The sequence below is a fragment of the Heterocephalus glaber genome, unplaced genomic scaffold, assembly GCF_053883595.1.
Source record: "Heterocephalus glaber isolate CG9 unplaced genomic scaffold, H.glaber_assembly_v1.0 deba00000122, whole genome shotgun sequence".
Lineage (NCBI taxonomy): Eukaryota > Metazoa > Chordata > Mammalia > Rodentia > Bathyergidae > Heterocephalus > Heterocephalus glaber.
Window position 1 is genome coordinate 2,234,038 of NW_028258138.1, and position 14,165 is coordinate 2,248,202.

General features: G+C 52.1%; 1 protein-coding gene across 4 annotated transcripts in view; it reads right to left on the reverse strand.

The window, feature by feature from the left end:
* The window catches only part of Dscam (DS cell adhesion molecule), a 589,901-nt gene that overhangs the window by 26,308 nt on the left and 549,428 nt on the right, over nucleotides 1-14,165 (reverse strand). For all 4 annotated transcript variants that reach the window (XM_087211193.1, XM_004842472.3, XM_087211196.1 and 1 more), the window contains 2 exons: nucleotides 7,861-7,891; nucleotides 1,967-2,082 (listed from right to left, as the gene is read on the reverse strand). In XM_087211193.1, coding sequence (XP_087067319.1) covers nucleotides 1,967-2,082; nucleotides 7,861-7,891 — 147 coding nt within the window. The remainder of the gene's footprint in view (nucleotides 1-1,966; nucleotides 2,083-7,860; nucleotides 7,892-14,165) is intronic.

Here is a 14,165-nt window from a genome sequence, read left to right on the forward strand (position 1 = left end):
TTAATCTGCTTCTCCAAAAATAGCCGCTGGTCAGGCTGCCAGCATCCTGGGGCCCCAGGAGGCACAGGAGGCACCGCCTGGCTTCCGGGAGCTGGAGAAGGAGCGACCGCCGCCCAAGCCCAGTCATTGTTTTGTTGTCTTTGGATCTGAATTACATTTTCTGTGACATTTCTCATACTGTCTTAAGAGCTCTTTTGCTCCTGGGGAACCTGCCGAGGATATATGGATTCCCGTCAGTTTTCCGGGACTGCAGCCCAGGGTGATGTTCGTGCCAGGTCATCAGTCAGCCAGGGCAGGCGGCAGCTCGCCCGACACCACACGGTGATGGGGAGGTCGCAGCAGCACAGCGAGGCTCCTGTGCCCAAAAAAGGCCCCGAACAGAGTGAACCCTACAAAATCCAGTTACTCGGGCTCTGGCAGGAAAGGAAAGGAAAGGGAGCCTCTGGAAGTCAGAATCAAATTTCTTGGCAGAGAAGAAAAGGGAAAGGCTGCCAGGATGTCTGTGAGCGTCCCGCGGGTGCTGCCTCGCTGGCCGGTACTGCAGCAGCGCCAGGGCTGGGCATGGAGTGCTGACCCCACAGCTGCTCCCCGAGCCCCTCAAAGCGTGGCCTTGGCACGGAGACAGCTCCTGACACCCGGGGCTACCACCAGGGGCCCTGGTGACACTGGTTTTTCATTAAGGAGAGCACGGGTGCACTGTGGGTTCTTCCCGCAGCCCATCCGGAGCATGGCAGTGGGCTGCAGGCTGAAGCCAGGGCCAGGGTGGGAATCTCAGGGGAGGTTAACCACTCTTTCCCCCCACAAATGAATGGCAGACTGACATTGGATTCTTGTAGTCGGAGCCCAGAGCATGTCAATACCGCAATTCTACTTTCCCAATAATTAGAAAACGCCTCTGACCCCTGTCTGGCATCACTGGGAGGTGGATGGCTCAGTGATGGACAAGCCTGCTGGCTGCTCGCTGAGCAGCTGGCGCTCTCCGTGGTGCTAGCCCAGCAGTGACCAGCCCGGGTGGCTGTTCTGTCAGGGTGGCCCCAGGCCAGGTGGGCCAGGGCGGCGAGGACATGCCACCCACCTGCCTCCCACCACTGTCCTCCTGGTAGGAGCCACACAGCCATGTCCAGGCCACAGGAAAGGGTCATCCTGGTTCCCAGGGCCAGCACACCCCTCCCAAACAAAAACAGTTTGGCAAGAGGCAGCCTCAGACCCTGCCTGGGCCTATTTCCATGGCTCCTGGAAAGCTTGGAGGGACTCCTAAGCTGAGGCTTCTTGGAAGCAGCCTGCTGGTGGTGATGTGGGTGGCCAGGCAGGGACACTGGCCCTGCTCCTGCCTGTGTGACCTTGGCCAGCTGTATAAACCTGTGTGCGTCTAATTGCAAAAGCCGCCCCTCCTCTCAGTGGCAGCTGGCTGGAAGGTGGAACTGGTGATGCGTGTGGAGAGCCTAGGAAAGCAGGGCTCAGAGAGCCCTGGCAGAGGGGAGCTGTCCTCCTCCTGGTTACTGGGTGGGGAGACACCAGAGTCTGCCCACTGGGCTCTGGGTAGGCAAACCACACACATCTGAGTGGCTATTCCAAAACCAAACGAGGGGGCTGAGTGTTTCCCAAGTCCAGGGTGTGTAGGGGCACCGGAAGTGGGACACCTTGAGCAGAGGCCGGCCTCATCAGATTTCCAGGACAGGGCACCCAGTGCCAGCTTCTGGTCTGATTGGATTACAGATATCTGCTCCTTGGAGCAATAGCATTAACCTCCCCAGAAAAGACCCGAAGGGATCAGAAGTGAGAACTCCTGTCCCAGGTGTTGGAAGCTAATTTGCCCCTACATTTGCTAACGTGTATTCCCCTAAATTTTTGTGATCACAGAGCATTCACGACATTCTATCTGGTATTTTCTATGCCTCTGGATCTGGGCTGAGAAGGCGTGGCTGCAGCAGCCACACTGGGCTCAGCGGTGATCTGGGCACCTTACCGATGGTCTCCATTGTGTCCCTCTCTTCAATCAGAAGCTGTGCCCTGGGTATGTCAATGTGCATCCTTAGAGTCTGTTGTTGCTTGCTTAAAGTATCTGAAGTCCGGGTGTTCTTACTGGGAAGAAAAGAGGAGGAGGCATTAACAGATGCCGGGCACTGCGGGCACACATACCTGCACTCGAACTCCTGAGTTGTCTGACCATGCAAATGTCTGAGGGCAGGAGAGGGGAGAAAGTTCCCGGGGTGAGATGTTTTTCTTCCATTCAAATGATATTTATTAAATTTCAGCAAAGGAGATTCAGAAAAATACAAGTTGTCAACAGAGATGGGTTCAATATCTACCAATGGAACTTTTAGGAATTGGTATTTCTGGTGTACAAGCTAAATGAAAAGTGATTTTCAAACCAGTAACATTATCACTCGTTAGATGAGAGCTATTCTGGCCCTGGCAGGAGGAGGGGCATGTGTGCCCCCACTGGTCAGTGGATGGCGGTTTTACTACTGGACTTGTGTTTATATCTGGGTCCTTTTACTTCTGTCACAGTAACAAATCAGATCAAACACAGTAACAAAACAAACCTTGTTAGCATCCCTGACATTAGCTTAATTTCCCTAACTGATAATGCATTTTGGAGTAGAGAGAGAAAAAAAATAATCACTATAATAACTTTGTCTCAACATTTGTGTACCAGAAAATTAGTCTCCTCCGAGTGAACTGCTCTCTCTAAAAGTAAATGAAAATAGGTGGTAAAACTGCATGGTATAATCATATTCAGTCACAACCTGCAGTAAAAAACAAAACAACCCCCTCCCAAACCTTCATATTGTGTAGAAATCTCAAAAGTCGACACAGGCTGTAATCAGCAATCCACATCAGGGGAATGGGTGCTCGGTCTTCACAAAGTTATAAGAATTCACCAGATGTTACAATAATGTTTACTGAGATGCCCCATAGGCAGCAGTTGTCACTGGATAATTCAGTCCATGACATGCTCTATGGTGGCCGTAAATCCAGCTCAGCGGTCACCAGCAACTGCTTTGAGGCAGTTCCTGGGGTCCACCTTAGTGGCGGTTGCTTTCAATAGGGAATAAGAAAAGCTTCACACTGTGTCTCAGGTAACTTCCCCCAACCAAGCAATTCACCTGGTGCTCCAGGCTCTCTGCTCCACAGACCCTCTCTCACCCACTCTTGAGCCACATGGTGGACAGAACCTCGATCCCAGGAAGGTCAAGTTCACGCAAGCAGCCCTGTGGACGTCTGTCTGCTGCGTCCCTTCCTAGTACCCTGAATATTCTGTGATGTCCTTTTCTCTGAGTATGGACAAACTTCCCCATGAACAAGGTAACATCTGAAAGGTGCAATATTCCTCTGAAGATCTGCTCTTGAACCAGATTTCTCCCTCTGCAGAGGAGTAACTGGGTTAGGTACCTAGATCATGCTAATTACGCAGAGCCCAAATTCAAGCATTTTGGCCTGATTTTTTACCTGGTCTCTATACTCCTCTGTATGACTTACTTAACTTGTCATTTCATCTGTGGTTAAAAAAAGGAAAGAATCCAGAGATTCAAATACTTGTATAAAATGAAAAGCACTTGAGTTCGGGGTGGGGTCTACATTTATATCATGCTTAGACAAGCTATATTTCTGCAAAAACATACGGGGAGCTACTCCTCTGTGAATATCCTAAAGATCTGTTTAGAAACTTCACTAGGGACTTGAGCTTGTCCTTGTACCAAAAATAGCAGTGTGAGCTAGTTCCTGCTGCTCATCATGAATAGTTATGAGGCAGGCACGGCTGCTCCATTAAACAACTATGAGTGCGGGCACAGGCTATACTTAAGCAACAATGGGTCTACTCCCAGACTGACACAGGAAGCAAGCTAAATAACCGCTGTGTACCGCCGCACTGGCACAAAGACAGACTATGATTACACCTTATGAACGAGGGCAGTGAAGGCTGGAGGTCAATTCCTCCCTCTCCTCCAAACATGGGCTGCCAGGCCCTGTAGTGGGAAGGCAAAGAAAGAACAGCCCAATGGACCTCAAGATGGCAGGGCTAACTATTCGCCCCTCACACTGCACTTGCTTTCCTGTGCCTGCACGCATGCTCTGTCCTCATCCTAGTACCTAGCATTGCATGGTGGGCTCAGGCCCTTCCTGCAGGACTGGACTCGGGCACCATCTCTAGGACTGGCCCAAGTGGCCTGCAGTGGAACTTCTCTTGAGCCTTCTTCATTCTCTACTTAATTTTGTCTCCACTGCACTTAGGACTCTCTCGGGTGTATTTAATTGAGTCAATTAAAGGTATTTAATTGACTTATCTTATTCATTATCTGCCTCTCCCACTGGAACACGCGCTCCACGGGGATGCATTCATCTGCTCTCTCTTTCTGTGTCCCTAGGACTTACAACAGTGTGTGGCCAAACGAAACACTCAGTAAACATTGATTAAATCATGATGTTAGGGGGTGCAGTGACGGTTAAGTGATGTGTGCCCAAAGAGCTGGGTTTCAACTAAGTTATTTCATTATATGGGCATTGCTGCCACGGTTGGTTGCATTTATTAAAATGAAGGGTGATCTCGAAAAGTATAACAATTTGTGTTACATACACACACCAACTTCCCATGGTGAATGTACTCATCATGTACCACAAACAGGTACTAATGCAAATAAAAAGTTTAAAAAGTGTAACAACTGGCCTTCATAACAGCAATAAATCTTAAAAAACATTTAAAGAAACTACATTGGCAATCTGGAAAAATCTTCCAAATGATTTCGCTGTGGAAGTAAAGTTGTCTCCCACACAGTAGAGGCCCTTGCTAAATGTACCGGCCAGTAATGACAGACTTTGGCCCCCAGTTACTACTTGGCTGCCTGGGGAAAACGGCAGTGATGGGGAGGAGCTATACGCGGCTGACAGGGAGCAGCGCTTTGCAGCTCAGGGAATACATTACTCGCAGCTACTACGACGCTGTATTTTCTTAAAGTAGAGGCAGCAGAAACCTAATTAAGGGATCTGCATGGCCCACCTGCTCCCACCGGATGACACAGAGCATTCTTTCAGTGTAAAGTAACCTCAGTCAGTGAGGAGATCCCAGTGCAGCGTCTGGATGGGTACTTGTGTTACATATATATGTATATGTGTGTGTATATATGCCTATCAGAGAAGATAACTTATTTTAAATGCTCAATCAAAGAAGAGCATTTTGGTTTCTTGTATGAGTGGAGGGTGACCTTTCTTCTGCCGACAAGCAGCTCTCGTACTGACACTGACCTTGGGCATTAGACATGTCTGGGTGAGCTCCAGCCTCACTTCTTCCAAGGCTGGTGTGTTGTTTAGAAAACTCTCCTTGCTTCAACACAGGCAAGGGAACCCTGTCTGTAGGAGTGGGGGTGAAGCCTCTCCTCCCTGGGGCCTCTTGGGGGAAATGGAGAGATGTCCGTGAGCCTAGGCCCGGGGCCCCGGAGGAGGGGTTCAGGTGTCTGTCCCGTCCTTGGGCCTTTCCTGTGAGGGATGGCTACTCACACTGACACACACAAACACTTGGTAGGACGCGATTGGAAATTAAGGACTCCATTCCCCCAGAGCTCAGAACAGCAGAGCTAGGGACAGCTTGGAGTTTGACAGTTTAAGGCGAGGTTACTGGGATGCGGACTGGAACGCTGCCTGGCTCAGGGTCTGAGCACCAGCCCTCGGCCAGATTCGGCCCCGAACATAGGTGCATGGTCCCGTCTTCTCCTGCACCAGGCTGCCAAGTCCTCAGCTGTGCAGAGAAAACAGCAGCAGGGGCGAGGGACAGCGACTCAGACCTCCACGCTGCTGGGCAGGGCTGACGCGTGCTTCCGGCCCCTCAGTGTATGAAGTGACCGGGGTTCTGGCTGCCTGGCCAATGACGCTGCCAAACGTAGACTGAACCGAGCCTTCATGACTCAGAGCTTTGCTTTTGCTTCTGAATTAATCTCACCCATCTGAGGAGCTTGGAAATCTGCTTCCTTGCCAATCACTTCCACCCTCTGGAGGAAACCAGGTTTAGCCCTCGGAAGTGGTGGTGATTGCCAGTTTCAACGTTCCTAATTTCACCTTGGCAGCTGGCAGCTGGGAAGACCATTATTAATTCCTATCTTAGCAACAGGTGGCCTTTGAGCCACAGTGATGGCCTTGCTAATAAAGAGGATGCTTCTCCACACTGTCTTGCCCCGGGCTGGAGGGAAGGGGCAGGGAGACAGTCTGGGACACGGAGAGAAGTGGAAAGCCAAGCGTCACTGGACAAATGTGGCACACGGCAGAAAATGGAGACCATGGCTTCCCAGCCTTGGGACAGGGATGTGATTGATGGTTTGGGGATGGAAGAGGGGTGGCTGGGCCGGGAGGGAGGGAGCAGGACCCAGGGCAGGGAAAGCAGGTGCAGGTCCCGCTCCAATGTGGGAAGCTGCGGAGCCCCGCAGGGCCAGACTGGCCAAGTGGACTGCGTGGCCCAGGGGCACAGGCTCCCACAGTGGACCCCAGGCACCCAGCCTGCAGGGCCACCATACATCACCTCCTTCCCTCGGCTACGCTCGAGTGGCCACAGTGTTTTTAAGAGAAGCTGAAAAACCGAATTTTGTATAAAATCTCCTAATTTTAAATATCATAAATTTAAATTCATAGTTTGAAAGTCTACATGAGAAAATCTGTTTGGTTAGGTAGATCAGTACCATAAATCAAGTGACTCTCACTTCTTTGTTTTCCAGATGTTCTACCAGATGTGCGCAGCACAAGCACACGCGTGTCTGGATATGACGTGTGGCCTGCGGCAGAGCCGTCCTCTTACTTTCTGAGCAAACAAGTCCCGACATGAGGGAGGGCACGGCCTCGAGCCATTTTCTGCAGATTTTCCTGTGCACACTTGAGCTGGGATGAGATCCCCACCCGGGAGGAGGCCAGTGTGTCTGTGGGTAGCCCTGCTGCTGGCCCTCTGTTGGATACCTCCACTGGGTGCAGACAGGGGCCCAAATTCCACAAGGCCCCAATGCTCTTTATTCCCACTCCTACTTTTCTCCCAACCCCACCGTGCATAAAAACAAATGGTCTGTATCCTTCCTAACCATGGCAAAGGACATCAGCAGTCATCTCGTTACCCGCACCAAGGATGCTGGAGTTAACCTGCTTTCCCCATCGCATTGTTCCACCGACTGCTCCAGAACACAGTGTGCTTGAGGAAGTCCTGGGAAAGTAATCCCATACCAGCGGTGCTCACCCTCTGTGTCTGCATCCAACAGCGTGCACTCGAGTCACACGTGCAGATGGGAGAAAGAGAGAGCTGACTGTCGCTGCCAGGCGGCAATCTGGAGTTCACCGTCAGGGCCCTGGACTTTTCCTTACTTATTTCCTAGACCGATTTCCCTATTTCACCCTTCATTTGATCATTATACTGAATTATAAAAGACTTTAAACACGAGGGAGAAGTAGCATGCCAGTCAACGGATGCACATGTGTACACTCTTCACCTCACGCTCGTTTTCACACAGTGTGGAGGTCAGACCTTGTAAGGAAATCGAATGATCGAAGAAGGGACTAGGTAGAAAATAGACAAAATTTGAGGACACAAAGCTTTTTCATATAACGTGCTGCTCTGTTCCCAGGTTAACCGGAAATGCTCTATTGGTCTGGCTTAGTCGACAGGGCAACAGCCTGTGGCAGGTGCATGCTGCCAGAGGTACAAAATGTTATCTGGTATCTACATAGCCAACCAGGCATTATATGAACGTCTGGGGAAAGAAATGGAAATTGTAGGTTGAAGTGAAATGTGTTACTGATTTCAAATTATCATCACCAAGAAAATCACCAAGGCAAATTGGAAATTGCTTTTTCTGTATACATGAGATCCCAGAAGCTGGGCGAAGTTCTTACCTCATGAGCATTTCAGCTAAACTCTTGGCATCTGGGGAAAGAAAGTTAATATTAGTATGTGATAAATAACTCATTAACATTCACTTAGACATTTATAACACATTTTCAATGATCAGATGACAAGGGTGATTTTTATATACAACTGCATAGCCAGATCACTTCTAATGATCTAGGGGTTATGGATTCCTTATTTCTCCTCCAAGGGACTCTTTCATATCTTTTATTTATTATAGAAAGGAGCCATTGCTATCTGTGGCCATAAAATTGCAGACATCTATTACAGGTTTTATTACAATTGATTTATTAGTCGCTTCTGCAAAGCCCAATTGCATTTTCAGTAGTCAGAAAGTTAACATTTGAAAGTAAGCCATCTGTGTTGTGCAAACCCATTCTTCATTACCAAAACACCAGAAATGAAAAGCCTATGGCTCTGTGGGTCATTTTGAAATGGCATTTCTATGGCGTCCTTGATCCCACAGGTTGGTCAAAGAATTGTATAAATGGAATACTACTGCTTGGGGAACATGTAGATGTTTATTTCAAACTCAGAAATAAAATTGCACTTTTTTCTTCTGAGGGCATTGTTTGCCAAGACCTGGTTACCACTCCTAGCACAAGTAATCTGCATAAAAATAGTGTAGAGGACAGAAATCTATTTTGTGGGTGGCATTATTGTGAAATTCTCATTTCTCTTAAAATATAACGTATTCTTTTTACACATTGTATCCTAGCAAAAAATGAATGTTTCCTTTCTTCCAATACAAAAGCCTTTTTCATTTGTTCTTTCATGGCTCTCTGAAAAGACTTCATGTGGAAAGTCCTGTTCAGGGACAAGAACTTCCTGGAAGTGGATTTGGTGGGAAGGAAACTCCATTTTCAGCCCAGCCCCTGCCTTCGGCGGATCCTCCCACTCCGTGTGTGTGGCCCTGCGGTCAAGAAATGCGTGTGTCCGGCCGGGCATTTCCCCTCATCCTCGAGGCTGATGTGTAGGTGGGTCCTCTCCAGGTGGGGATCAGCGCACTATAAGTGAGGGCTGGGGCGGGCACAGAACGACCCCCGCCCCGGGGAGGCAGGCACCCCAGAGGGCTGGAGCCCCACTCCACAGGTCTGCCACGCCAGCTGCTGTTGTGACCTCAACATGGGGCCCTGGTTTTGTGCACAGATGGGTTCAGTCTGGGAAGTGAGGCAGGTCCTGTCTACTCCACCCACACGGAAAAGCAAAGGAAGCAAAATAGCATTTAATTTTCCAGTTTGTGTCTTTATATTTATCTGCAAAGACAAAGTAAATAGAATGAATTTCTCCTCTTCCTGCATGACTTAACACACACATATATATATTTAACACATGCACACGCACGCACACACATGCACCCACGCATGCAGCGCGCACACACACGCGCATACGCGCGCACACACACGCACAGTGCCAGAAGCTGGGGATTAATTAGCTTCCCATAGCACCAAGACAGCGGGCAGCTGGTACCATACTCTGAGAAGGGGAAAGGTTCCAAGGAGCACACCGGTGACCTGGCTCACTCCGGGTGTGGAGCGAGGCTCCGGGGAGTCAGCTGTCTTCCTCTCTTGCCCAGATGCAAACCTGGCTACTCTTGGCCCATCACTGCTTTCTGGCCCTGTGATCTCTTCGCACCGCATCACTAGGGAACCGCAGAGTCCGGCGGTCCGCCCTCACCGCACGGGTGTCCCTCGTCAGCAGGCCCCTTCCCGGGGTCAATCTCTTCCACAGGCCTGGGTGACCAAAGCCGCCCAGTCAACCCTGCCCTGTGCCTGCCTCGAGAGTGCATCCCGCTGCTTTCTGTCCTGGGTACTACACCCTCCTCTGGTTTCACCTGAAGTTCTAGGAAGAAATCCCGTTGATGGAAATGCACTTCTTTCAACACTGACGAGGCCGAGAAGCCGGGGTTCTGAAGGACAGTGTAGGGTTTGGCTGGCCGGGCAGGCTGGGGCACCGAGTACGCCCCGGGTAGAAGACGCTGCTGTTGCTTTAGCCCTGCTGGCTCGAGTCCTTCTAATGCCAGCCTCTGCCAGGGGACCACTGCACCCCGGAGAGGCAAGGAGAGCAGGTGCCAGGCACGCTCAGCAGCCAGGTGGGAGAGGAGCCCAGCCTCTGAGACCCACACGCTTCCCACCGCCTCCCTCCTCCGAGAAGGAGGCGAAGGTCGACCCTCAGGGCCCAGGGTGTCAGGCTGGGCCCAGCTGGAGGGCTGAGTGATGCTGACTTCCCAGTGGAAGGGACACAGGACCCAGGCCTCAGCCAGCGTGAGCAGGGCACGCCATGCAGAGGAGCTCCTGGTGCTGGGGTGATGAATCTGCTCAGGGCAGAAGGAGGAGCCCAGTTTCACCGGGGGGAGATGCCAGGGCGGTGGTGGGTGTGGCCAAGGCACTGTGGGCGCAGGCGGGTGACTTTGGGCTGCTGCCTGCACTCTGAAAGCTTTTACCCGGGCCCAGGGCAGGCGGAGGCCGTGGTGGGCCGGGGAGTTCGGGCACTGGGACCCAAGGCCGAGGGTATGAGGACAGAGGGTGGTGGGCGGCTCCCTCACCGGAAGACCTGCCAGACGCAGAGCCCAGCTCGGGTGGAGCGGACGGGACAGACAGTGTGGAGGGCATGCAGCGTCAGGGCAAGACGCAGAACTCCCCAGCAGGGCAGGGGGAGGACACCAGGTCGCGCTGTTGGGAGGCACAATCAGAATCAAATCTGGCAGAGACCCCAGGCAGAGATGAGAGGCCTGGGGGTGACTGATGTCCATACAAGAAGATGGAGAAGAGAAAAGGAGGGAATTTCATCGCAGACACCCTTTTCTCTAGGCGTGAGGAGAGAATCTGAGACAGGTTAGCAAAATTCTTCCTTAAAATCCTGGAACCACAGACTCTTAAGGGCAATGAAAACTTCTCGAATCCATGTCCTGTGACCCTTCCCTGGTGCCTTAGACGGATGTCACCCGACGCCAGCCTCGGGGGCTCTGAGCTGGGGCTGCAGGACACCCCGGTGGCGGCCAATGCTACCTAGCAAGCACCTGCCTGGCGGAGCCGCCTTGCACCCCCACGGCCACGGGAACCCTGCTTCCGTCCTCTCCACAGCTCAGGTCTCCCTTCAGTCTGCATCCTCTTCCCTGGCTGACCCAATTCTGCTCTCTCGGCCGCCTAAGTGGTTTTGTGGTGCAGAAAGGGGACAGATCTGAGTCTCACCTGCACTTTGACATGTTCAGAGGACCTCACTGTAAGTGGGGACGTCCAGCCGACTAGGAGCTTCCGTGCGGTCTCACGGTCTCTCCAGCTCGGCCGCCTCTCCCTGGTGGCCTGTGACCCTCTCTTTCTGGTGCTTGCGACTCTGCAGAGACCCAAGACTTTGCTCCTGCAAAGTCCTCTGTAGATACAGCCCCTCCACACACTGCCCACATTCAGGGGGCCCTGTGTGCTTCGGTCCTCTGGGCTCCCAGGACCTCGGCCGGCTACTGACATGGCCTCTCCCCTCGTTTCCATGCCTCTCTTTCTTGGTCCCTTGTCTTCATCAAGTGGGTACAGTCCGATCCCCAGTAGACAGGAAGCTGCACCCAGATTCACTGTGAGAAGCATCTTCCTTCTCTGCCATTGGGTCCCTATGCCCACACCATCTGTCCATGCTGACACCTCCAGGGACTGTTTACCAGCCATTCCAGCCCCGCCCTGCTGCCGTTCCCCTTGCTTGGCTTCCATTCCCTTTACCCCAGGTGACACTCGCTAAGCTTTCAACCACTTCTTGTCAGTATAATTTCTAGATTAAAGCCTTGCAGGGGATTCTCTTCTCCGAAACACCTATGATTTCTTATTATCCTTTCTTCAGCGGAGCTGAGCACAAACCCTAGTAATTTTTGATATTCTCCTTGCCCACCAGTCAGAGTACAGTGCTCACAGCATGTGTTGCGAATGAGTTTTTACAATCAACATGGAAGAGTTTACAGTGGCCCTGATGAAATGTCCTCTTCGTTCCAGCCTTTCCAACCCTCCTGGAGTGTGCACTCCCCCCTCTAATTCAGTGGCTTCCCACACAACAGAGCCACTGGAGGACTGGATCGGCCTGTGGTTTCAGCTGCAGGCCAGGGCTCCCCGCTCCCAGCCCCGCTGGAATGCGGGGCAGGTGCTCATCCGGCTCACACACCATCCCTTCCATAGCCGGAGCTGGCTCATTTCAATCAGGTCCAGAGTCAGTGTTTTGAACATGGATGGAGAGTATTTCATCATCTAATGGCTCTAACGTGCCTTTCTTTAGAGATTATCCAGCCTAAAGGTTTTAGGATTCTGTCCGGGAAAATTCTGTTCAGAAATCCAAGTGGGTTCCCTTCAGGGTCATTGGGATTGAGAAAGCCATGACAGGTGTCCTCGTACCTCTAGAGATGGCAGGGGTGCAGGGAACTTTCCCTTCAGGGCAGTATCACAGCGGTTACTGTGCCGACACCGGCTGCTTGTCATTTAGAACTTGCAACTTCTTTGTCAACACTGCTTACAAAAAGCAACGTGTTCCCTCCTCCTGATGATGGTGAGCCCCTAGCAGGCTGACGGCTACTACCTAGTGGGTCTGATGCCTCCTACCCAGTAGGTTTGGAGGAAGAAGGCAGTTTAAACTCACGAGCACTCTATGTTGTAGAGCACATTGGAGCTCTTGCCCGGTCTTCCTCTTCCTCTCCCTCCAGTCCTGTTCCCTCCCTGCATTCCTTCTGATCACTCCTGGTTCACATTCCTGCGGGAACAGCACCTCTCCTGGTGCACACCAAGCCAAGCAGATGCTGCACACTCTCCCTTCCGCCTGCCATCTGCTCCCCAGGGAATGTGGTCCAGACCTCGCTCTTCCTGCCCAGGCCCAGCTGCATGGCCCTGAAGTCGCCCGTCACCGTGTCCCACACATTTCATTCCTCTGAGACTCAGGCTGGGTGACACCTCTCCTCCAGCCCCATGTGACTCCCCAGATCCATGGTGGCGCTGTGCTCCTCCAGGATTCTGGTGGGGCTGGGGAAGGGCGGAGAAAGCCCAGCGGGAAAGCAGGCCCCGGAAGCCCCATCTCTGAATGCCGCAAGGAGGGCTGGGAAGCGACTCGGGCCGGGGCGGGTTGGGGAGCTGGCAGTGGACAGGGCTGCCCTGTGCCTCTGGGAGGCGGTGCCATGGAAGTGGCCTGCAGTGACTTGTGGGCTTGGGCGGGGGAGGCAGCACGGCCAAGGCAGAGTCCTCTTTCAAGTGTGCACTAGTGGAAAGAGTTAGGGAAAAGGCAGAGTTGGGAGTTGTAAGAACATATATTCTAATACACCAAGGGGAGGCCCAGGGGGAAGGAATACCAAGCTAAAAAATACAAATAAACCAAGAACTTAGGGTGGGCAACCCTAAGATTACAAAGTAGCTGCTGATACCATGTTAATAGCTCTCCTGACTCACGTCTCCTGGGTGAAGCGTGTGAAGCTTACACAATACTAACAGGACAGCCTATTTCTTCCTCAGTGGTTCCACAGTCTACAGAGTCCCATGGGAAGAGGACTGGGTCGGGACAGTGACCTGTGCTCCCCTTGTCTCTCTGCCGCACGAGGTGGGTGGCTGTGGACCAGCTCCCGAGGGGCAGAGCTTTTCTGGCCTCGGTGTTCAAGTCAGCAGCGAGGGGCAGAGGAAGCCACGCTACTGAGAGAGGACGACCAGACAGTGCACAGCGGTGCAGTGCTGCAGAAATACACAGCCACCCCCCCGGGGGGGGGGCTCGGAAGAGGCGCCCTCAGCAGGCTAGGAGCCTCAAGCTTGGTCTTGCAGGTTTCTGTGGGCTTTTGGGAACCACAGTTCTCATCTTGATCTGCCATAGGTGGAGGTGGCCCCACCAAGGCACGCCTGGCACACTAGGGACCAGAGCACCTTCGCCAGGCCCCGCGGTGCAGTTCTGCAGCCTGGTTGCCCCCTCTGGTGCCCCCAAAACTTGTTTAAACAAGAGGATGCACATTTCCTAACCACACGCTGGCTTCAGGGTCTGACGCTCTAGTTTGGGAAAGTAGAATGTGCTTAGTCTAACTTTTATGGGACAGTCACTTGCACACAGTCCAAAAAAGCACACGAAAGAAAGGAGAAAACCACGCAGGGGCAGCAGATTTGACCTTGCAGTGCCTTCCCTCTTGGCTTTCATTTGCAGGCTCCCCACCAACACCCCCGCTCTTCTGTGAAACTGAAGTAATCTCATAAAGGAGCTATTTTCATAGGGGCTATAAACCTGCATTTAAGTTTTTACAAGGGCCCAAAGAGGACTTCAGTCATCAGCATGCACAAGTGTAAGCTGGGACCAAAAA